The sequence below is a fragment of the Rhinopithecus roxellana genome, chromosome 4 (assembly GCF_007565055.1).
Source record: "Rhinopithecus roxellana isolate Shanxi Qingling chromosome 4, ASM756505v1, whole genome shotgun sequence".
In the NCBI taxonomy this organism is placed as follows: Eukaryota; Metazoa; Chordata; class Mammalia; order Primates; family Cercopithecidae; genus Rhinopithecus; species Rhinopithecus roxellana.
In genome coordinates, this window is record NC_044552.1 from 98,191,085 (window position 1) to 98,213,477 (window position 22,393).

The following is a 22,393-nucleotide window of genomic DNA, read 5'->3' on the forward strand; positions in this document are numbered from 1 at the left end:
CCTGGGCTCAAGCGATTCTCCCACCTCTGCCTCCCGAGTAATGGGGACCACAGGTGTGTGCCACCATGCCCAGCTAATTTTTATATTTTTTGTAGAGAGGAGGGTTTCACCATGTTGCCCAGGCTGGTCTCAAACGCCTGAGCTCAAGTGTTCCCTCCACCGTGGCTCCCCAAAGTGGTGAGATTACAGGTGAGAGCCACTGCACCAGGCCTGCATTTTTACCTATCCATTTTGCCTGAATGACTCTCCATCTGGAGTAGCTTTTCTCACTTACATGCTTTGGTTCCCGTTGGAACCTCTGCTTAGAATGCCTTCCTTTAAATCCATCTGAAATTCCTATAGTTCTTCAAACTTTAAGGTTTAGCCTTGTCTAGCTCCCCTAGGCAGACTAAAGTAGTTCCTATATATACTTGTACATATATACTTGGTCAGTATTACCACTTGTGTTGTAATTATCTTCATGTCTTTCTCTGCTCAATGTTATGGAAGACAAGAAGCAGGTCTTGGTCATTCTTTTATCTCCAACACTCAGACATTCTTTAAATGTTTGGTGAACTGATACCTTTGCAGGGTCCTCCTGGGCAGAAACATCACTCTGTAGGCATTTACTTAAGTACGTTCATTATGGGAGCAGGAAGAGGCAGTTAGGGAGCATGCCTTCCTTAATATACCTGTCTCCTGAATTTCATTCATGCTTTGGGAATTGATAATATCAATTGCTTTTCAAGAGAAATCCATATATGGGACACAGTGGCCTGTAGAAGATCCTTTTATTGTTAGCTGGATACAAACCCCAATGTGAGCCTAGTGAGCTAGCCCCGGTGTGTGAAGAATGCTAATGCCTAGGCCCACAGCACCTACAGCATAGCTCCAGAGTGCCCATGTGGCCTCTATAAGAAGGAAGAACAAGAGCAGGCATCCAGGGGCCACCCCCTCATTTCCTGGCACATCTTATCTCACCACAGAGAAAGGATTCCATGGAACAACCTTTCCAAGAGGTAGTAGAGGAGCTGGAATAAAAAAGTTTCCTCTCTAGCCGTGTAGCAGCAAGAGATAAAGCATCAGGAGGGGCAGACTATGCTGTAGCCCGGTTGCCAGGCAGCATTCTGAACCGTGACTGTTTCCTAACACTGGTACTTCTCCTCAGGAGCCAGGGAGCCATACCATAAGGCCAGCGACATCTGCTGAGGCATGGTTTTGAGTTAGGAAGAATCACTGAGAAGGCCTTATATGCCAGTCCATTTTCAACCTTAATAACTCAGGGCCTGGGCAAGAAGGAGGGGTGGAAAGGAAAGGAGAATTTTCTGGAGAAATTATTGACTCTTAATTGACAGATTAAACATCGAGCCACAATCAGATCAAGTGACTTGTTCAAGGACTTAGAGCTACAAAATGTCAGAGTCAGAATTTTAATGCAGCTCTAAATCGAGTCCCTGTTCCTTTTCACTGAAGCATTCATAATATAGGTTATTTTTGGAAAAAATAGATTATGGAAACAAGAGACTAATCTCACCTCTTGGCTACATGCCCTTAGCTCTTACATGATATGTGCTTGAGTGACTTAGGAACTAATAAAATCAGCTGTTTAGTTGTTGAACCAATGATCGTTAATGATTGTTCCTTTACAGGATTGATACAGATACATTCTTATAACAATTCTGACCCTTTATATATCTCTCATAATACCCAGATACAAGTTTTGAGTGTTTATCTTCTTCTTTCCTGTTTAGGTGAGCTGAGTAGGGGAGAGGCAGAGAAAATGTGATAAGGGTATAGAATGACATAAAATCTGACTTCAGCTTAATCATTATTGAGTTCAGCCAGTTGACAAAGAATGAAGGAAAAACAATATTTTTGGCATCTCCAAACTAACTTCATAACAGCTTCCGTAATTGTATTTTTATCTACTAATATTAACTTAAAGGAATGATAGGTTTATGTGGCTTGAAAGCAGGGTTTTCCATCCTTGTTCCATGGATTCCTTCAGGAGTGAAATGGAAGGATGGGGAGTAGATAGCCTGCAGGTCCTTCCACTGGCCTCTGCAACCAAAGCGGTCCTGGGGTTTTTGTTTCACCTATCGGGGTTCTCATTAAACTTTCTTTGAATGAAGGATTTTGTTTTGTTAAGTTGAAAAATCATTGCCTTTAATTGGATTCTTAGAGCTATGTTGAGAGAAGATAGTAAAATGTAACTCAACTAATATTTGAGTGCTTACCATGTGCTAAGCCCTGAGGAGACTGTACTGCTATACTGTCATTACTATTGCTTAGCAGGAAAAACGGATATTAAAAAAGTAATTACAAGTGAGACGAACTTCATAAGAGGAAAAATACAGTGTTATGATGGCATAGAGCAAGGAGACTCAACCTGGTCTCTAGGGCAGTGGTTTCTAAATCTAATCAGAGTAATTCAGAGAGCATTCCTAGTCTCCACCCCTCCCTAGGACGCCTCAGGGATTTTGATATGCCCAGATTGGAATCTCCAAGCACTGTTGGGGGGGAGGGGTGGGGAGGGTGGCGACAAGGGAAGGTGTCATAGAGACGTTCCTGATAAGTTACTTAAAGGTCTAGGGTAGCCAGACTAGATGGTGAGGTGGAGGATGGGGCCGGAGCAGCCTGGGCCCTGAGGAAAGCTGTATAGAAAGGCCAAGAGTGGAGGGGAGGTAAAGTGTGTTCAAGGAATTGACCAAAGCCCAGTCTCTAGACTTGGAGGGAGAGGGTGTCTCAGTATGTACATGTTTTCAAATATAGCATTTATCATGCTGTTTTGTTTTGACTGCACCTCCCAGCCATAGGTCTTCAGTGACCAAAGCCATATTTTGTTGACGCATGAAGCTGTAGCATCTAGTACCTAGTAGGAACTCAATAAATAGTTGATGATCCAGTGAACAAAGTCTCTGCATATAGGGACTTAGTTCAGAGTAAGAAATGGAAAAGAATATTAATAATTATGAAGTAGGATAGTAACTTAACATTTTTGGCCAGGCATGGTGATTCACACCTGTAATCTCAGCACTTTGGAAGGCTGAGGTAGGAGGATTGCTTGAGACCAGCCTGGGCAAGACAGTGGGACCCCGGCTCTAGCCAGGCATGGTGGTGCATGCCTGTGGCCTCAGCTACTGGGGAGAGCAAGGTGGGAGGACCGCATGAGCTTGGGAGGTTGAGGCTTCAGTGAATGAGCCGTGTTCGTACCACTGCCCTCCAGCCTGGAGGGTTTTGCTTTTTTTTTTTTTTTTTTGAGACAGAATTTCGCTCTTGTTGCTCAGGCTGGAATCTAGTGGCACAGTCTCGGCTCACTGCAACCTCCACCTCCCAGGTTCAAGCAATTCTCCTGCCTCAGCCTCCCTAGTGGCTGGGATTACAGGCATGCGCCATCTCGCCTGGCTAATATTGTATTTTTAGTAGAGATGGGGTTTCACCATGTTGGTCAAGCTGGTTTCAAACTCCTGACCTCAGGTGATCCACCTGCCTCGGCCTCCCAAAGTGCTGGGATTACAGGCATGAGCCACTGCGCCCAGCCTTATTTATTTTTTAGATAGAGTCTCTCTCTGAAGCCCAGGCTGGAGTGCAATGGCACGATCTCGGCTCACTGCAATCTCCGCCTCCTGGGTTCAAGTGATTCTCCTGTCTCAGCTTCCCGAGTAGCTGGGATTACAGGCGCCTGCCACCATGCCTGGCTAATTTTTGTATTTTTAGTGTAGACAGGGTTTCACCATGTTGGCCAGGCTGATCTCGAACTCTTGACCTCAGGTGATCCACTTACCTCGGCCTCCCAAAGTGCTAGGATTACAGGTGTGAGCCACTGCGCCTGGCCTCAAATGAAATTTTATGCAAAAGTCCTGATACATACCAAACCGTTGTGGTTGTATACATGTAGGGGTTGCTCCTCGGTTAGTCTCTCTCCCCATACCATTCCAACCTGTGCCTCTACACATTTTACTTTTATTATTTCCTCTTCCTATTCATATCTACCTGGGTAGTTTCTACTGTTTTTTTTTTCACGTCAGTACCTGACTCCTTTTCTTTTCCATCTGCTCTAAAGTTAGATGCCCAGCCTGTCCTCCCAGCATCTGGTGCACATCTCTCTTTTGAACTGCAACAGTGGTTGCAAACACAGTTTTGAGAATCCTTTTCCCTGGCTCAGCCATCCCACTGCAGTATCCTGACATGTTTTAGCACCAGAAGCTTGAAATGAGAGGGGTTGGGATCCAGAGCACATATCAAAGGATTGAATTTTGAGAGCCAATAGAGGACAAAGGATGCAGATACAGATAGGATTGTAGATTGTGATAGGCATCTGAGCAGCTCCTGCTAGCAGTCATTCATCAGGGAGATAAAAAGCTGGCTGCCATTAACTGAAACAGAGGAGAAATTAGAATAGGTGGAAAATAATCTTGGAGTGCTAGGTGGAAAGAGTAGGCTGAAGGCTTACTAGAGAAATGTGGGGACGGTAGGTGGCATTGTATCCCAGTAGAGGTTGTTGGTAATGACTCGTAATGGCATTACTGCACCAGACTCTCTGACTTTTTTTCCTCCTTTCAGTGATGCTCAGCTGTTTGGGTGTGGACACCAAATAAGATAGTTGGGTTGGGTCAGGCACGGTTGGATTTTATTAAGGGAGCATGACAGAGGGACTCCTAAGAGCCAAGGGTGTGGATAAAGAGGAAAATGAATATAAGTATAGGAGGGGTGAAGAAAGTTGTGGGGTCAGTGGACTGGAGGTTTTAGTGAAGCTGAAGAATCACTTCAAGAAGGAATTTCATCAGGGCTATGGAGAGTCAGTGAATTCAGGGGAGAGTCCATTAATTTAATGCAAGATAGTGGATGGCAAGTACGAAGAGGTGGAGGATATAGGGGTGTTTCCTGTTCACTGAGCATGAGATCCAGATGATACATTTTTTGTTAATAAAGATATTTTAACAGGGTAGAGCCAAACTGCCTGTGTTGGAATCCCATCTCCGTCATTACTCTGTGACCTTGAACAAGTTATATAATCTCTACGTGTCTCGGCTTCTTCATCTGGAAAATGGGGATAAAAATAATACCTATCTAGTAAGGTTGTATTAAGGGTTAAATGAGTTATTAATGTCTGTAAAAGCACTTCAATAAATACCACCTTATAGGAAGTATAAGTACTTATTAAATAAAAATAGTGTCTTCACTATGTATTTAATATATAACTCTTTAAAGTGTTAATGCCTAGCAACTATTTCCTTCCTCTCCCCCTCTATTTATTCCCATCATCTTATAATTAAACCTTTGCCATATGCTCATTTGCACTAGTTCTTTACACATTTTTCATTAGGCTTGTAAGTCTGTGTTAATCATTCAGAAAAGTATATTTTAAATATCTCTATTTTATGAATTTTATTTTAGCTGTTAAACGTTTAATGAAAGAAGCGGCAGAATTGAAAGATCCAACAGATCATTACCATGCGCAACCTTTAGAGGTTAGTTTCTATCTTCATGTTCTTCATATGGATTTTAATATTTAAAACAAATTCTTTAAAATTGCTTTTCATTGCTTTGAGTCATTACAGATGTGTGTGATGTAGTCTGACATTTTATTCACTGTATTTCCTGAATATTTCATTAGCCATTCCAAATCACTTTAGAAGAAACAGATTTTGTGGTCTTTATAAGATGGGTTTCAGATGCTAAGTTGAGGTTAGATCTTTTTTTTTTTTGATATGGAGTCTCGCTCTGTTGCCCAGACTGGAGTGCAGTGACGTGACCTCGGTCCACTGCAACCTCCGCCTCCCGGGTTCAAGCAATTCTCCTGCCTCAGCCTCCTGAGTAGCTGGGATTACAGGCGTGTGCCACCATGCCCGGGTAATTTTTGTGTTTTTAGTAGAGACGGGGTTTCACCATGTTGGTCAGGCTAGTCTGGAACTCCTGACCTCGTGATCTGTCCACCTTGGCTTCCCAGAGTGCTGGGATTACAGGTGTGAGCCACTGCACCCAGCTGAGGTTAGATCTTGAGTCTGAGGGAGGGAAGGTGGAAAGAACCCCAGATACTTTACAGTTTGGAAGCCTCTTGATGGGTCTCCGTAGCTACTCAAGGCTTTTTGTACAAGCATCTCTACCTCTCTCAGTCTTCTCATTGTAAAAGGAGGGCATTTAAATATACTCAGGCAGGTTTTCATGGTAACAGTGGGAATAAAAATATAACTTAAGTGCAAGTATTTTGTAAACTGAAAAGTATATGTTAACTGTAAGATGACATTAAATATATTAATATTACCATTTTATAAATAAGCTCTTAGGGATCTCTAAGGGATAATTTTTAAAGATTTGTTAAAATAACCCAAACAGTAATTTTTTGATTTTATAATTATTGTAATTTGCTATTCTTTTAAGGATTAATTTCTAATTTAAACCTGTAAATTGTGAATATATAACACTCAGAAATTTTTAATGTGTTTATTTATTTATTTATGTATTTATTTATTTTTGAGACAGAGTCTCGCTCTGTCGCCCAGGCTGGAGTGCAGTGGCCAGATCTCAGCTCACTGCAAGCTCCGCCTCCCGGGTTTACGCCATTCTCCTGCCTCAGCCTCCTGAGTAGCTGGGACCACAGGTGCCCGCCACCTCACCCGGATAGTTTTTTGTATTTTTTTGTAGAGACGGGGTTTCACCGTGTTAGCCAGGATGGTCTCGATCTCCTGACCTCGTGATCCGCCCGTCTCGGCCTCCCAAAGTGCTGGGATTACAGGCTTGAGCCACCGGGCCTGGCTAATGTGTTTATTATAAAAGATTTTAGCTCAATGGAACATGAAAGCTAGATTAAATAGCTTTCACTTATAAATTCAATTTATCACTTATATTCTCAAGACATCTCATACATTAGAAACTATACTAGCAATAATACAAAGCATTTAATTTTTCTTGCCTGGTAATATTTCTGATATTCAGATAAAATGATCAAACTTTTTAATATTATTAATTCCTTGTGGATTATTGTTTTTGTTCAGGATAACCTTTTTGAATGGCACTTCACGGTTAGAGGGCCTCCAGACTCCGATTTTGATGGAGGAGTTTATCATGGGCGGATAGTACTGCCACCAGAGTATCCCATGAAACCACCAAGCATTATTCTCCTAACGGTAAGAATTTTGGATTTTTAGAATGCTCGTGACTTAACTCTTCTTGGTAGCTGCAAAATATAGTAAGCAAATTATTTTCATTAAGAAATAATAGAACAGTATAATTTTGCTTTTGGGGTCCAGGCCCTGGGACTACAATTTTTTTCCTCCAAAATAATTCCTAGGAAACTGATGCATCTGAAAAGTAAAAATGATACAACTGAATGCATAAATGTCACATCATGGTTGTTAGGATTCGATGAATTAATATATGCAAAGCGCTGGGCATATACATCTGGCACTTCATAAGTACTCACTAAAGGTTAGCTAATGTTATTGTACCTTGTAATCACATTGTCTCTCTCAACTTCCCACCTTTCTTACGCTCTCTTCCTCAGTTTTCTCATCTTTGCAAAGAGAATAATGATACTTACCTCACTGAGTTTATGTGGGATGAAAAGTATCAATATCTTATTGTATAGCTCTTAGAATAGAGTCTGACACAGAGTATTCAATAAGTGTTAGCATTATTATTACTATTTATATCTCAGAATTTCTCCCTTTCTCTCCAACTTTACATGTCTTTTCCTCATGTGAAGGAAAACTTCTTTTTTTTTAGAGACACGGTCTTGCTCTGTTGCCCAGGCTGGAGCGCAGTGGCCCAATCATAGCTCGCTGTAGCCTCAAACTCCTGGGCTCAAGCAATCCTCCCACCTCAGGCTCCTGAGTAGCTGGGACTATAGGCACATGCCACTGTGCCCAGCTAATTAAAAAGTTTTTTGGTAGAGACATGGTCTCATTGGTCTTGAACTACTGGCCTCAGGCAATCCTCCCGTCTCAGCCTCCCAAAGTGCTAGGATGACAGGAGTCACCGTCATACCCGGCCAAGGAAAACTATTGATCTAATTCCTCTTTAATTGTTAAGCTTTTCTTCTCTCATTTCCTTTAATTTTAACTATGTTTAATTATCCCCTAACCTTGAAAGAAGCAAAAACAAACACAAAAACCTTTCCCTGTATCTGTTACCACTTTAAGCTGTGCCTGTTTTTCTCTTTGGTAACCTCCAAGGCATCCTTTCTCTAGTGTAGCCTGCTGGAGTCCACCTTCCACACATAGTGCCCTGTTGAAACATGAAACTACACCAATCTCAGAGATCAGTTTGAGAAATCTCACTGCTTCTTCTCAGTCTTCATCCTGTTCTATCTAAGTTAAACATCTGACCCACATGGAGTAGCAAATGGTGAAACAACAGGTATTCATCAATAAATACCAAATTAATGCTGCTTTTACCTCTATTTTGTATAACAGAGAGAGCATTTGTTTAAGAGCCAGTAGGCCTAGATTCTGACTGGTGCTCTTTCCATTACACTATGGGTGGGTTACATAATGTCTTTAAAATTCAGTTTTCTCATCAGTCAAAAGGAATTTTGTGTTTGGTAATTGTAATCACACCATAAAGTACCTGACATATAGAAGCTGCTTAACAAGTATTAGCTGATACTCCTCTCTTCTTCTTTTTTTTTTTTTCTTTTCTTTTCTTGGGGACAGGGTCTCACACTGTCACCCAGGCTGGCATGCAGCAATGCAGTCATGGTTCACTGTGGCCTTGAACTCCTGGGCTCAAGCAGTCTTCCTGTCTTAGCCTCCCAAGTAGGTAGGACTAGAAGCACACGCCACCCCTCCTGGCTAATTTTCTTTCTTTTTTTTTTTTTTTTTTTTTTTTTTTTAGAGTTATAATCCAATCTTTATTTAAAAATCGAATCTGCCGGTTTAGCGTTTTCCACCAACTCGGGGAGCTGAAACTTTCACAGGCTTCACAATCTTTTGCTTAGGTGCTGCCTTTGTAGGTGCCTTAGCAGCAGCCATTGCAGTCTTTTTAGATGCTTGCTTAGCCTTTTTTGCTTCCTTAGCAGCCCTGATAGCTTGTTCTCGTTGAGCCTTTCTAACTTCAGGTTTCTGATTCCTCTTGGCCATTATATCAGCAAGAGATGCACCAGTAATGGCCCTCTGGAATTTGACTGCACGGCGGGTTCTTTTCTTTTGAATTTCTTCCGACTGTCCCTTTTTGTGCTTCCTTCTGTAGAGGACAGTCCAGTTTATCTGCCGAGGATTCCTCTTGGAAAGGAACGCCGACTCGCATTTTGCATTAAGAAACTGGAAAACCTTCCCGTCGGTCCTGGCGTAGCGCCTCCCGTGTCCGGGGTAGATCTTGTACTCGCTAAAACTGCACAGCTCCACCTTCATGGCGATGGATTCAGGGGAAGAAAAGAGATCTTTTTTTCTTTTTTTGTAGACAGTGTCTCACTAGGTTGCTCAAGCTGGTCTTGAACTCCTGGCCTGAAGTGATCCTCCCACCTCAGCTTCCCAGAGTGCTGGGATTACAAGCGTGAGCCACTTCGCTGGCCAGTAAAACTTTATGTGTTAATTATTTAGATTTCAGTTGTGCAACTCAGTTTCAAAAGGTGCTGTAAAACACCTTCTAAAAACAGCTTTTATTATTCAGCATCCAACAAGTATTTTTGGAGTCTATAAGGACAAAAAAATCTGTGCCCCATTAGAGGTTACATTTTTTTAAAAAATCTTTTTAAGATAATCTCTAAAATTATTATATATAAATAGTATATTTTTACTTAGAAAGTATAAACATTAAACACATGTATTTAATTTTCTAAATGTATTGTTTATTCCTCAGGCTAATGGACGATTTGAAGTGGGCAAGAAAATCTGTTTGAGCATCTCAGGACATCATCCTGAAACTTGGCAGCCTTCATGGAGTAGTAAGTGTTAACTTATAGTGAATAAAAATCTCTTATAACTTCAGTCAATTCATAGTTATGAAGTATAATACTCTCTTTTTGTTCTTTTTCCAGAATAAACCCAGTTGCTTTTACAAAGCAATTTAGATTGATATTTACTTTTTTATTTCAGTAAGGACAGCATTATTAGCCATCATTGGGTTTATGCCAACAAAAGGAGAGGGAGCCATAGGTTCTCTAGATTACACTCCTGAGGAAAGAAGAGCACTTGCCAAAAAGTAAGTTTTGCATTTCATTCTTGTTGAGGTCTGAATGGTATTCAGGGTAATGGCTGTTAGGAGGTAGGGCCTGCCTCTTACTATGTGACTTACTTTCTGAGTGACTGTAGCTACAGGATCTTATCTCAGTTTTGCTCTTTTAGAAATTCAGTTGTAATAATTTCCTTGGAGTGACCAGAATCTAAGTAATTTATTTAATGCTATCTAGTCTTAAAAAGTAGTTGATACTATTTCACTATTTTTTTTAATACAGTAGGAGATATATTCTCCTGGAAAACAATACCAGTCATTTGTTTCCACTTATATGGAATTACAGATGGAAAAGAACCAGAGCAATTATTTGTAGCTTTCCACAAGATTACAAACCCCTTGAGGGCCGGGAGGGAATCCACTTTATTCATCTTTGCATCTAGCTCATAGCAAGTGCTTAATAAGTGATCTGGAATAAAGCAAGAGAGATTTTCTTTATCAAGTTGTGATTGCCCAGTGGCAATCACAAACAGAGAAGTGATGCCTTCTCTGGTTTTTTCAGGTGCAGGTGCATTTTTGTCTATATAACCAAGATCAGTCCTTCCATTCAGAGTAGCCCCTCTTTGAGTAGCGCTGATACCTAATTTTTGATGTTGATAATTTTTCTGCTCTGGAGTCTGCTGCCTACCACCCTTCAGACATATTGTGCTAATTAAATTATAGCATATTTTACCCTAGCACACCCCAGAGTAGGCCCTCTGCAGATATTTGCTAAATCAAATAGTTACATTTTAGCATCTGGAAGATTTGGTAGACTTCTTGGTCTTATAAGCAATTTTTCTTTTTAAATCTTATTTCCAAACTCTGGGGATGTACTTTATTTGTACAACTCTTGATAGATTACACTATGTACTTTGAATACATAGTATTTGTTTTCATTCAATTTAGATGCTTTTATCCATTTGATTTCATGTGCAAGGTAAAAAAAAAAAAAAAAAAAAAACTGGAGTTCTTGTTCTTCTAGGCTTCTCACTATATATTCTAGATGCTCAGTCTATAATAGAAACCTTTTAAAAAATTGTTTTGGGCTGGGTATGGTGGCTGACACTTGTAATCCCAGCACTTTGGGAGGCCAAGACAGGTGGATTGCTTGAGTTCAGGAGTTTGAGACCAGCCTGGGTAACATGGTGAAACCCCATCTCTACAAAAAATACAAAAATTAGCTGGGCGTGGTGGCACGTGCCTGTAGTCTCAGCTACTTGGAAGACTGAGGTGGAAAGATTCCTTGACCTGGGGGGTTGAGACTGCAGTGAGCCATGATTGTGCCACTGCATTCAAGCCTGGGGGACTGAGTTGAGACCTTGTCTCAAAAAAAACAAAGAGATTTTGTATTCAGCCAAGGTAGTGTGCTACCACTGTAGATAAACTAATACATTCAAAATAAACACTCTCCTTAAGTTTCATCTGACTCAGTTAAAAGTGAATACATTTTGAAGCAAATAATTTGTATATAACCAATTCTCAAAGGCGTGTGGACAACAGTGTCACTTCTGGTCAAACAAGAAATACTCATCAATAAATACTAAATTAGGCTGGGCACAGTGGCTCATGCTTGTAATCCCAGCACTTTGGGAAGCCAAGGCAGGAGGATCACTTGAGCCTAGGAGTTCCAGACCAGTCTGTACAACATAGGGAGACACTGTCTCTACAAAAAAAAAAAAAAAAAAAAACTGGAGTTCTTGTTCTTCTAGGCTTCTCACTATATATTCTAGATGCTCAGTCTATAATAGAAACCTTTTAAAAAATTGTTTTGGGCTGGGTATGGTGGCTGACACTTGTAATCCCAGCACTTTGGGAGGCCAAGACAGGTGGATTGCTTGAGTTCAGGAGTTTGAGACCAGCCTGGGTAACATGGTGAAACCCCATCTCTACAAAAAATACAAAAATTAGCTGGGCGTGGTGGCACGTGCCTGTAGTCTCAGCTACTTGGAAGACTGAGGTGGAAAGATTCCTTGACCTGGGGGGTTGAGACTGCAGTGAGCCATGATTGTGCCACTGCATTCAAGCCTGGGGGACTGAGTTGAGACCTTGTCTCAAAAAAAACAAAGAGATTTTGTATTCAGCCAAGGTAGTGTGCTACCACTGTAGATAAACTAATACATTCAAAATAAACACTCTCCTTAAGTTTCATCTGACTCAGTTAAAAGTGAATACATTTTGAAGCAAATAATTTGTATATAACCAATTCTCAAAGGCGTGTGGACAACAGTGCCACTTCTGGTCAAACAAGAAATACTCATCAATAAATACTAAATTAGGCTGGGCACAGTGGCTCATGCTTGTAATCCCAGCACTTTGGGAAGCCAAGGCAGGAGGATCACTTGAGCCTAGGAGTTCCAGACCAGTCTGTACAACATAGGGAGACACTGTCTCTACAAAAAAAAAAAAAAAAAAAAATTAGCTGGGCGTGGTGGCACACACCTGTGGTCCTAGCTACTTGGGAGGCTGAAGAGGCTGAGGTGGGAGGATCATTGGAGTCTGGGAGGTTGAGGCTGCAGCAAGCCATGATTGTGCCATTGCACTCCAGCCTGGGTGATAGAACGAGGAGACCCTGTCTCAAACAAACAAACAGAAAAACTAAATTATTGCTACTTTTACATATATTTTGTTTATATGATATTTCATAATTTTAAATAGCATGTTCTTTAAGACCTAAGGTTTTTGAATAGAACTAGAAGTACTATGCAAAACAATTTTTTAAAAAGAAGTTCAACAATATAACAATATATATTTTTATATATGGTGCATGTTTACTTTCAGTAATTCATATCCTCATATGACTCTTGTAAACTTCAAGGAAGTTTTGACTATATCTGGAATACAAAGGGAAAAATGGAAAGACAAATATATTTTAGAAAATAGTCTAGTTAACAGATATATCCTGAGTCTCTACTTAATATATAATCAGTAATAAATTAAGTCTTTGGATTTTCTGCAAGTTCTCCCAAGTCTTTCAAGTTATACTCTATTTGTGAGGGTTTTTTTTTTTTCTTTGTTTTTTTTTTTTTGAGGCGGAGTCTCACTCTGTCGCCCGGGCTGGAGTGCAGTGGCCGGATCTCAGCTCACTGCAAGCTCCGCCTCCCGGATTTACGCCATTCTCCTGCCTCAGCCTCCCGAATAGCTGGGACTACAGGCGCCTGCCACCTCGCCTGGCTAGTTTTTTTGTATTTTTAGTAGAGACGAGGTTTCACCGTGTTAGCCAGGATGGTCTCGATCTCCTGAGCTCGGGCGTGATCCGCCCGTCTCGGCCTCCCAAAGTGCTGGGATTACAGGCTTGAGCCACCGCGCCCGGCCGAGGGTTTTTTTTTTCTAGAAATATCTGTAAATTCTATGTTTAATTGGTTTCTTTACTGCTTTATATATATTTCTGCTAACAGATAATTTGATCTTGTTAAAGGACTTTTTTCACAGCCTTAAAATAGTTTTGTTATATGTGATCTCAAGGACTGTATAATAGACAATTTTCTCATTGTATAGATATAAAACTTATTTTTCTTTAGATAGTTTATTGGAAAAATAGGATCTGAGCCCTGGATTTTTTTAAAGCCAGCCTAAGATTTACTTGTCCAGGACTATAATTATTACATTAATTGTCTAATTCATAGCATGTGGATAAATGTGATGTGGAATTTTCCAATGTTCCTTTCTTTTAAGTTTAATGATTCAGCATTTGAGTGTCTCAGTAAGAGGGAATTAAACATTTAACTATTTGATTTATTTTCATTTAAAAAATTGTTTTCTCCCAGATCACAAGATTTCTGTTGTGAAGGATGTGGCTCTGCCATGAAGGATGTCCTGTTGCCTTTAAAATCTGGAAGCGATTTGAGCCAAGCTGACCAAGAAGCCAAAGAACTGGCTAGGCAAATCAGTTTTAAGGTACTATAAATTCTTAAATAAATTCTAATCTTGTAGCCCTTTTGTTTACTGCTGGATTCTGCATAGAAAGGAAAGCAATGCAGTTCTATTACAATATAACATTTGCAAATGTTTTTCTTTTTTCATTTTTTTTTTTTTTAATTTCTGTGGTTACATAGTAGGTGTATATATGTATAGGGTACATGAAATGTTGTAATACTGGCATGGAATTTTTTTCTTATTACAGAATTCCTAACTACATTCATGAAAGCTTTATAGCATAGTGAGTGAGTAAAACTTGAACTCTGGTATACAATGCCAGGGTTCAAATCCCAGCTCTGTTGCTTAGTAGTAGTATGATGTCAGACGTATTAATTAACCACTCACTTTGTGCCTTTTTTTAATCTATAAATAATAATGGTACCTATATCATAGGATTGTTGTGAGGATTGAATTAATATATGTAATACATGGGTTGCATTCAGAACTGTCCCTGGTGCTTAATAAATTCTACCTATTATTACAGAAAATATAGATAATAAGAAGAAAATGATGGCTGGGCATGGTGGCTCACCCCTGTAATCCCAGCACTTTGGGAGGCCTAGGTGGGCGGATCACCTGAGGTCAGGAGTTCAAGACCAGCCTCAACATGGAGAAACCCCATCTCTACTAAAAATACAAAATTAGCTGGATGTCATGGTGCATGCCTGTAATCCCCGCTACTTGGGAGGCTGAGGCAGGAGAATTGCTTGAACTTGGGAGGCAGAGGTTGCAGTGAGCCGAGATTGCGCCACTGCACTCCAGCCTGGGCAACAAGAGTGAAACTCCGTCTCAAAAAAAGAAAAAGAAAAAGAAAATGACGTTCATAATCCCACCCTCAAGAAATAGCTACTGTTAATTTGGCATCCCTCCCATATATCCCTTTTTTCTGTGTATGTTTTACCCAACCATAGGATTATATAGTATTTTAATACTTTGAGTATTAAATATTTAATTATTGAAAATATTGGCTGGGTGCAATGGCTCACGCCTGTAATCCCAGCACTTTGGGAGGCCGAGGCAGGCAGATCACGGGGTGAGGAGATTGAGACCATTCAGGCTAACACAGTGAAACCCCGTCTCTACTAAAAATACAAAAAAGTAGCTGGGTGTGGTGGTGCACGACTGTAATCCCAGCTACTTGGGAGGCTAAGGCAGGAGAATTGCTTGAACCCAGGAAGCGGAGGTTGCAGTGAGCCTGTCTCACTGTAGGTATTTATGTTTTATGTCTCAAAAAAACATAAATACATACATACATACATATATAAAGTATTAAGTATTTAATCCTCCTGGAATTTAATTAGCTTCACAAACAGAAATGCCAACCTGCATTAAGCAGCATGCTCTCTCCTCCTTCCCGTCCACTTCTCTATGGACTGTCTGTCTTTCCAGGTCTAGTTCCCTTCTCTTTTATTGTAGTGCCTGGAGGAGGAGTAGCTCAGAACATGTCTACTTTCTTCCTTCTGAGGATTCCTATTACACTTAAAATTGCTTCTGAAAAATCTCAGGACCAAATGTGTTTTGTACATGAGAATTTTTCAGACTTAAGAAAAGATCTTACTATACCATATATTAACTAACCTGCCGTGTGATCTGGGGCAGCACCTCATAATCAAATCCATTAGGATTTCCTCAGCAAATCTGAGAATATTACATTAACGTGGGATTAATGTTTACACTAATGTGGGATAAAGACTATTCATAGCTTCACATCAGCTCATATCAGGCTTTGCCTAAAATTTACCAAGAAAACCTTGAGTTTTGAGAGCTTTTTAGCATTGTGAACTGTGAACCATGGGTGTTAGTTTTGTCCCTTACCAAGTAACAGCTTCTTGAGAACAGGTGTTGTTTATGTGTCTTCCTATGATACTTAGTACAGTGTTGGACACAGGAGTGCTCAGTGCTTAACTGCCTAATAATAGATGTTCAACTAGCAATTAAATCCAACAGAGGTGATTTAGCAGGTTGTAGATTGTGTATGTTTCCTGTTGTAACATTGCTCTTGGGCCTATCTTGTTTATAGGCAGAAGTCAATTCATCTGGAAAGACTATTTCTGAGTCAGACTTAAACCACTCTTTTTCACTAACTGATTTACAAGATGATATACCTACAACATTCCAGGGTGCTACGGCCAGTACATCGGTATGGCTCTTATCTTTCAATATATATGTATGTCTCTATCATTATCATTGTTTGCAATAGGAGGAGAAAATCCTAGATCAAATATCTGAAAAATTTGGTTCTCTTAACAACTGGATTCTAACTCATCAGTCCCTCTAATGAATTATATTATGTTGAGCAAGTTGTTCATGCTTTGTGGCCTCAGTTTTCTTTTTTTGTTAAATGGGGCTGGATTAAATAATTTTTGTCTTGTCCCTCCAGAATTCTATGATTGTCTGAAAAGTTAATTTTAATATAGTGTTAGACTCTGAATAAAACAAAATATCCATATGTTAGCCACTTTCTAAATAGACACTATTTTTGGCAGAATTGTTCAGCTGCATTAAAGTACTGACTTAATAAAGTCCTAGAGCCAAAAATTTGCTTTAGACTTGCTCTGTCCAACACAGTAGCCACCAGCCACATGCAGCTGTCTATGTTTAAATTTAAATTAATCAAAATCAAGTAAAATTTAAAATTCAGTTCCTCAGTCACACTAACCACATTTCAAGTGCTCCATAGCCACATGTGGCTAATGGGTACCACATTGGACAGTGTAGACATAAACATTATTATCATCACAAAATTCTGTTGGACAGTGCTACCTCGTATATAGTAAGTGTCCAGTAAATAATTGTTGAATAAAAGAATGAATGCTAAGGGTGTTGTTAGTTGTGCCTGTTGTCTAAGAAATTGGTTGGCCTAGGTGATCAGAGAGTGATTTAAAAAATATGACCGGATTGGTGCCAAAGAATTAGGATTATGGGAAAAAAATGATTTTCCTTCCCATATTTAAAAGATGAACTGTCTTTTAAATATATTAAGTCTTTTTGGTAACAGATTGTTTGGTTAAGTAGTCACATCTCTTTTGTTGTTGTTTCTCCAGTTTATTGAAGACTTTAAATATAAAGGGTGAGGGAAAATTGAAATAGAAGTTGGGCAAATATAGATTTGCCCTTTACCCAGCAAATAACTTACATAAAGTGGGACTGAATAGTCTTGAGTGAGTCTCTCCTGTTCAGAGAATAAGCTGGGCAGAGAAAAGTTGGTTGAAGAAGAACAGGGTAGTAGTCTAGGGGGACTGAAGATGGAGGTCCGAGAAAAAAGTGTGTCGGGATGAGTTTAAATCATTTTTATGTGATCCCAGTGTAATTTTATGAATCGCAGGGGAAAATAATGAATTAATTTTAAAGGCAATATGTTTTAGTTCAAAATATTTAAAAAGCTTTCTAATTACTTTTTATTTCATAGTTTTTTGGTTTTTTTTAATAGAAGCATTCTATTACAAAAAGGAAGGTGGTAATCTTTTTTCACCTTTTAGGACAGCCTCCTAATGTTTGTGATGTATTTAAATCTTTCATGTATTTTCAATCTATGTTAAGTTCCCTTGTTACATATTCCAGTTATACTTATTCCAGTTGTAATTTACTTTGTAATTATTTATTGTCTATCTCTCTTCCCAGAATGTAAGTTCCGTGAAGATCAGGGGTCTCTTTCAACTTCTCCACTGTATCCCCAGTGCCTGGCTTAGTGCCTTCTATATAGTAGATTGTCAGTGTTTATTTGTTGATTGAATGAATGAATCTTAGGATTGGTACTTTTAAAATATGCTAGGAATACAATTAAATAAATCAAGAAGTTTAAGTAAATTAGAGTGTTTACTCTAATTTACTTAAAATATAGTATTATAGTAGTATTTCTCATTTTGATTTAATACATAAAACTTAGAATTCTTGTTCATAGACAGAGGTCATTAATTGAGACCATTTTTGGTTAAAATACCAACAAGCAATAAATTGTCTACAATTGCAAGTTAAGTTTTTAATTATATTTGCATATAAACTCTCTCAGAGTATGATTATATAATTTGACCACTATGAAAGTAACTGAAACCTGGTTTGGCTAAGGGTGGTTATTTTACATTAAGTGTAATATAAATTAATTGAGATGTTACACATCAAATCCCAGATAAGCTATGATTTTTTTGTTGTTGTTGTTAGCCTTGAGGAGAGGCAAGAGATTGCCAAAACTCTAAATACAGCAGATAATATCAGGCCATCTGTTGCTTTTTGATGCAGATATTTTAGCATCAAAAAGCAATGGGAAATGTAGAAATGGGAAAAACACTGATGGCAGTTTTGTTTTTGCAGTCTGTCAGGTTTTTCCCTTTTCCCAGGGCAGGGATCGAGGTTCTGAATAAGCCATTTCTTTTTATATTAAAAAGCAAAACTCCCTCACACATGCTAGTTATTCTAGGTTATTATAGAAAAATTTATATATATAAATATATATATATCACTAGGGACAACTAAGAATGTGATTTTTTTTTTTTTTTTTTTTAAGAGAGAGTCTCACTCTGTTGCTCAGGCTGGAGTGCAGGCATGTGATCATAGCTCACTGAAGCCTCAACCTCCTGAGCTCAAGTAATCCTCTTGCCTCAGCCTCCCAAGTAACTAGGACCACAGGTGGGCATGACCACACCTGGCTAAGTTTTAAAATTTTTCTGTAGAGATAGTGTCTCACTATGTTGACCAGACTGGTCTCAAATGCCTGGGCTCAAGCAGTCCTCCTGCCTCAACCTCCCAAAGTGCTGTATGATTGTTTTAAATAGGAAAAAATTTAGAATTTTATAATATCAAGGCACTTGATTTTTAGTCAGTGATATACCATCCAAAAGGCATCTGAGGCTGGGCACATTGGTTCACGCCTATAATCCCAGCACTTTGGGAGGCCAAGGCAGGAGGATCGCTTGATCCCAGGAGTTCAAGCAGCCTGGGCAATGTAACAAGATCCCATCTCTTTAAAAAAAATGATTAAAAAAATAGAGACAAAAGGCATCTGACATTTTTAATTAAATTAAAACATTATATGTATATAAATATTTTCATTAACTGTATGTGTTAAAATATCATCTACAGTCAATGTTTTAAGGGAATGTTTTTCTAAATATATTAATAAAACTATTAAAAGGTCAAAAAGCTGTCCTAAGTTGTGACTTTTGTTTGAACCTAAATGTAGATGCCCCTCAAGGGATATATTATTAGTAACAATCATTCTTGGTAGTGTTGCCCTTAGTCATATGTTGCCCTCTGAGATTCTGTGTATTCTTGGATAGATAGCAAGTATATTTACAAACTTATTTGCCAGTTTCAAACAAAGTTTCTTAAAATTTCCTAGTATGGAGTCCAGAATTCTTCGGCAGCATCCTTTCATCAACCTACCCACCCTGTAGCGAAGAATACCTCCATGAGCCCTCGACAGCGCCGGGCCCAGCAGCAGAGTCAGAGAAGGTCTTCTACTTCACCAGATGGAATCCAAGGCCACCAGCCAAGAGACACCCACACTGATCATGGCGGATCAGCTGTACTGATTGTCATCCTGACTTTGGCATTGGCAGCTCTTATATTCCGACGAATATATCTGGCCAATGAATACATATTTGACTTTGAGTTATAATATTGTTTTGTGACTTAAGAGCTGTGACTCAACTGCTTCATTAAACATTCTGCATTGAGTATAATCTAAGAATTGTTTACAAAAAAGTTATTTTGTATTTACCCTTCATTCCTTTTTTGATCCTTATAAGTTTAGTATAAATATATCTAGACATTCATACTATGTCTAGCAGTTATGTCCTGCTTAAAGGGACTGGAAGTCAAAGTTCCTTGTCTCACTATTTGATCTGCTTTGCAGGGAAATAACTTGTTTTTTCTCATGCTTCACCTTCTTTTTATGTACATTTGTAATACTTTCCTATATAGCTCTTTGAAATTTTTGGATAAAAGATGATGTTTTAAGTTCCAGTGAGTATTACTAGTTACTCAATACTACTTATTGAGTACACTGTTTCTACATATGTAGAATGTATAGGGACAGAAGAGTTGAAAAGGGAAGGCAAAACTCCTCAAGTAGCTTCCTTAAAATGTTATTTATAGGAGATGTTTATAGGGATTGCTCATTCTGTGACTTTATTTGTGTCCTAAACATTCTTCAGTGAAAATAATTTTATTTCAGTCAAACATTTATGAGGAAATGAGATCACATCTTTGTCACTGGATGCTACTTGAAGAGGGAGTACTTTGTAACCACTTTGATATGCTGTTATCATCACTGCCCCCTGCCCCCTGCTGCCATACCCACACAAGTTTAAAAAGAAATAAAACAGTCTTCCATAGATTTTTGTTTAAGGAAGAAAGGGCCCAAGCCAGGAGATGCTTGGTTTTCTTCCAGAAGTTAAATGGGGGGATCTTAAGATTTGAATGTTTGCTCTGCTTTGAAATGTATGTCTTTTGGGATGTATTATATGCCTAGCTTTATAATCAGTATAAATTTTAATTATTCCAGGAATATGCATAATATTGAAATATTTCATGTACTATTTTAATAGAAAACCTCAGGGCCCAAGTAACAGTGATAGACGTTAGAAAAACCTTTACTTAGAATTGTCCACCTAGTCAGAGCCCAGGAAGGAATTTTCAGTGGAAAAATCAATATATAACTTAGTTCTAGCTAGCTCCACAAGTAGATAATAATATCATCACAATGGCTGGTGAGACCATAGAATCACAGAAAAACGTTGCCTTCAGCATGTTCAGTTCGCAGCACTGAGGGCACTCTTGAGGGTGTTGTTAATGAAGACTTAATTTTTAAATACAGGTAGTTCCAAGCTTTCAAATAGGTTATGCTCCAAAAGTGTTATTTGTAAGTTAATTTTTTTACAAGTCAGACAATGTTGGAAATGGTATTTAGGTTCTAGATCAGTCCACGAAAGTTAGCCCATATGTATATCTTGAATAGTATAGGGGAGGGTATTCATAAAGTCCTTACATGGTTTTAACTAAGTGAAATTATGGACAAGAGAAATAATTTGAATAATCATTTTAAAGGCAAATTTAATTTTTACTCCTGTTTATGGAACGTTCGTTCTATTAACTGTCAGACACAATTTCTGTTTTCATCTGAGAGACAACTTTCCTTTATTTCTACATCTAAACTAAGAACATATTGTACACTATTATATAATACAGAATTGTCTTAAACTTTAATAAATTTTCATTTTAAAAGTGTTTACATATCATTTTTTATATCTGTAGCTGAATTTGTTAAAGTCTAAAAAGCTCAAGGACTTTATGAAGATCTCATATGAGGAAAATCATAGGTTACCATTTTATAACTTTATTGCTGTAAGAAAATACATTCTAAAGTCTTGATTTGAAACATATTAGAAACCTTGGTTCAGTGCTCAGTGGTCTCCTAGCAAGAAGTCACCGACCCAGCTGGGAAAACCAGGTAGCGTCATAGGAGAATAAAGAAATCCCCACCACCTCAACCTCTGCTGAGATTGTGTGCTAGGAACAGTCTTCCCTCCATTTCCCTTCAGTCAAACTTGAGCCAGCCTCTGGATCGACATGATCTTGTTGCACGTTTCCATGGGATGTACCTATACTTTAAGCCAATCCTGCTGCATTCACTGCTAAGTTAAAAAAAAAGCCAAGAAGATTTTGCATTGTGCAGATCCTTTGCTATCTGACTTGCATCTCTTCCCTCACCTGTCAGCTAGCCACCTGTTTGTTTGTGTTGGGATATTTTTTTAGCACCTGAAGCACCATCTGAAAGGGGCACCGTTTTCTTCTTCCCTTTTCCTCACATATGCTACCTAAAAACTCTTAAGTTGTCAATCTGACTCCCAGCATGAGGTTAATGAGTAAAATTGGTCTTTGGGGCCCTTTTTGTCCAAGCCCCACTGAAAGGCCTCTTCATAAAACTATTATCTTTAAATCCTACTTTAACTCCTTAATTCCAGCATACAGGTAAAACTGATGTATATTCTGGTAAGTAAAGGCTGAGGACTCCTCCTTACTTTAATCCTCAGATCTAGATAACTCATGACATTTTCTTTAACCAACATAGCACATGATGAGATACCAAGGTAATTAAAATAGCATGCTTGAAAAAAAAAATACGTAATCTGTTTCACCTGTAACTGTTTAAGCCAATGAACTTTTCAAAATTTATGTAATATGGAACTTTTATGTAGCACTTTATGTTTTCATGCTGCTTATTGTTTTATTCTACTGAAATAAATGAATTTCAAGATTCTCAACTTTAATTTCAAAAATTGTTTACTGTTTTGACTATGGGAACACAAAATTTCCTATTTCAGGAGAATAAGAACTCCTTTTGTCATTT

The 22,393-nt window shown here is 38.7% G+C and overlaps 1 protein-coding gene and 1 pseudogene across 2 annotated transcripts in view; one reads left to right on the forward strand and one right to left on the reverse strand.

Moving 5' to 3' along the window:
• The window catches only part of UBE2J1 (ubiquitin conjugating enzyme E2 J1), a 25,882-nt gene extending 3,664 nt beyond the window's left edge, over positions 1–22,218 (forward strand). Inside the window, exons 2-8 of the mRNA XM_010357766.2 lie at positions 5,377–5,450; positions 6,975–7,106; positions 9,778–9,862; positions 10,014–10,119; positions 13,896–14,025; positions 16,067–16,186; positions 19,382–22,218. Of these exons, the coding sequence (XP_010356068.1) occupies positions 5,377–5,450; positions 6,975–7,106; positions 9,778–9,862; positions 10,014–10,119; positions 13,896–14,025; positions 16,067–16,186; positions 19,382–19,660 (926 nt within the window). The 3' untranslated portion in view covers positions 19,661–22,218. The remainder of the gene's footprint in view (positions 1–5,376; positions 5,451–6,974; positions 7,107–9,777; positions 9,863–10,013; positions 10,120–13,895; positions 14,026–16,066; positions 16,187–19,381) is intronic.
• Positions 8,785–9,359, reverse strand: LOC104657897 (annotated as a pseudogene). The gene has a single exon (XR_747358.2). The product of XR_747358.2 is annotated as a 60S ribosomal protein L24 pseudogene (transcript).
• Positions 22,219–22,393: the final 175 nt, after the last annotated feature.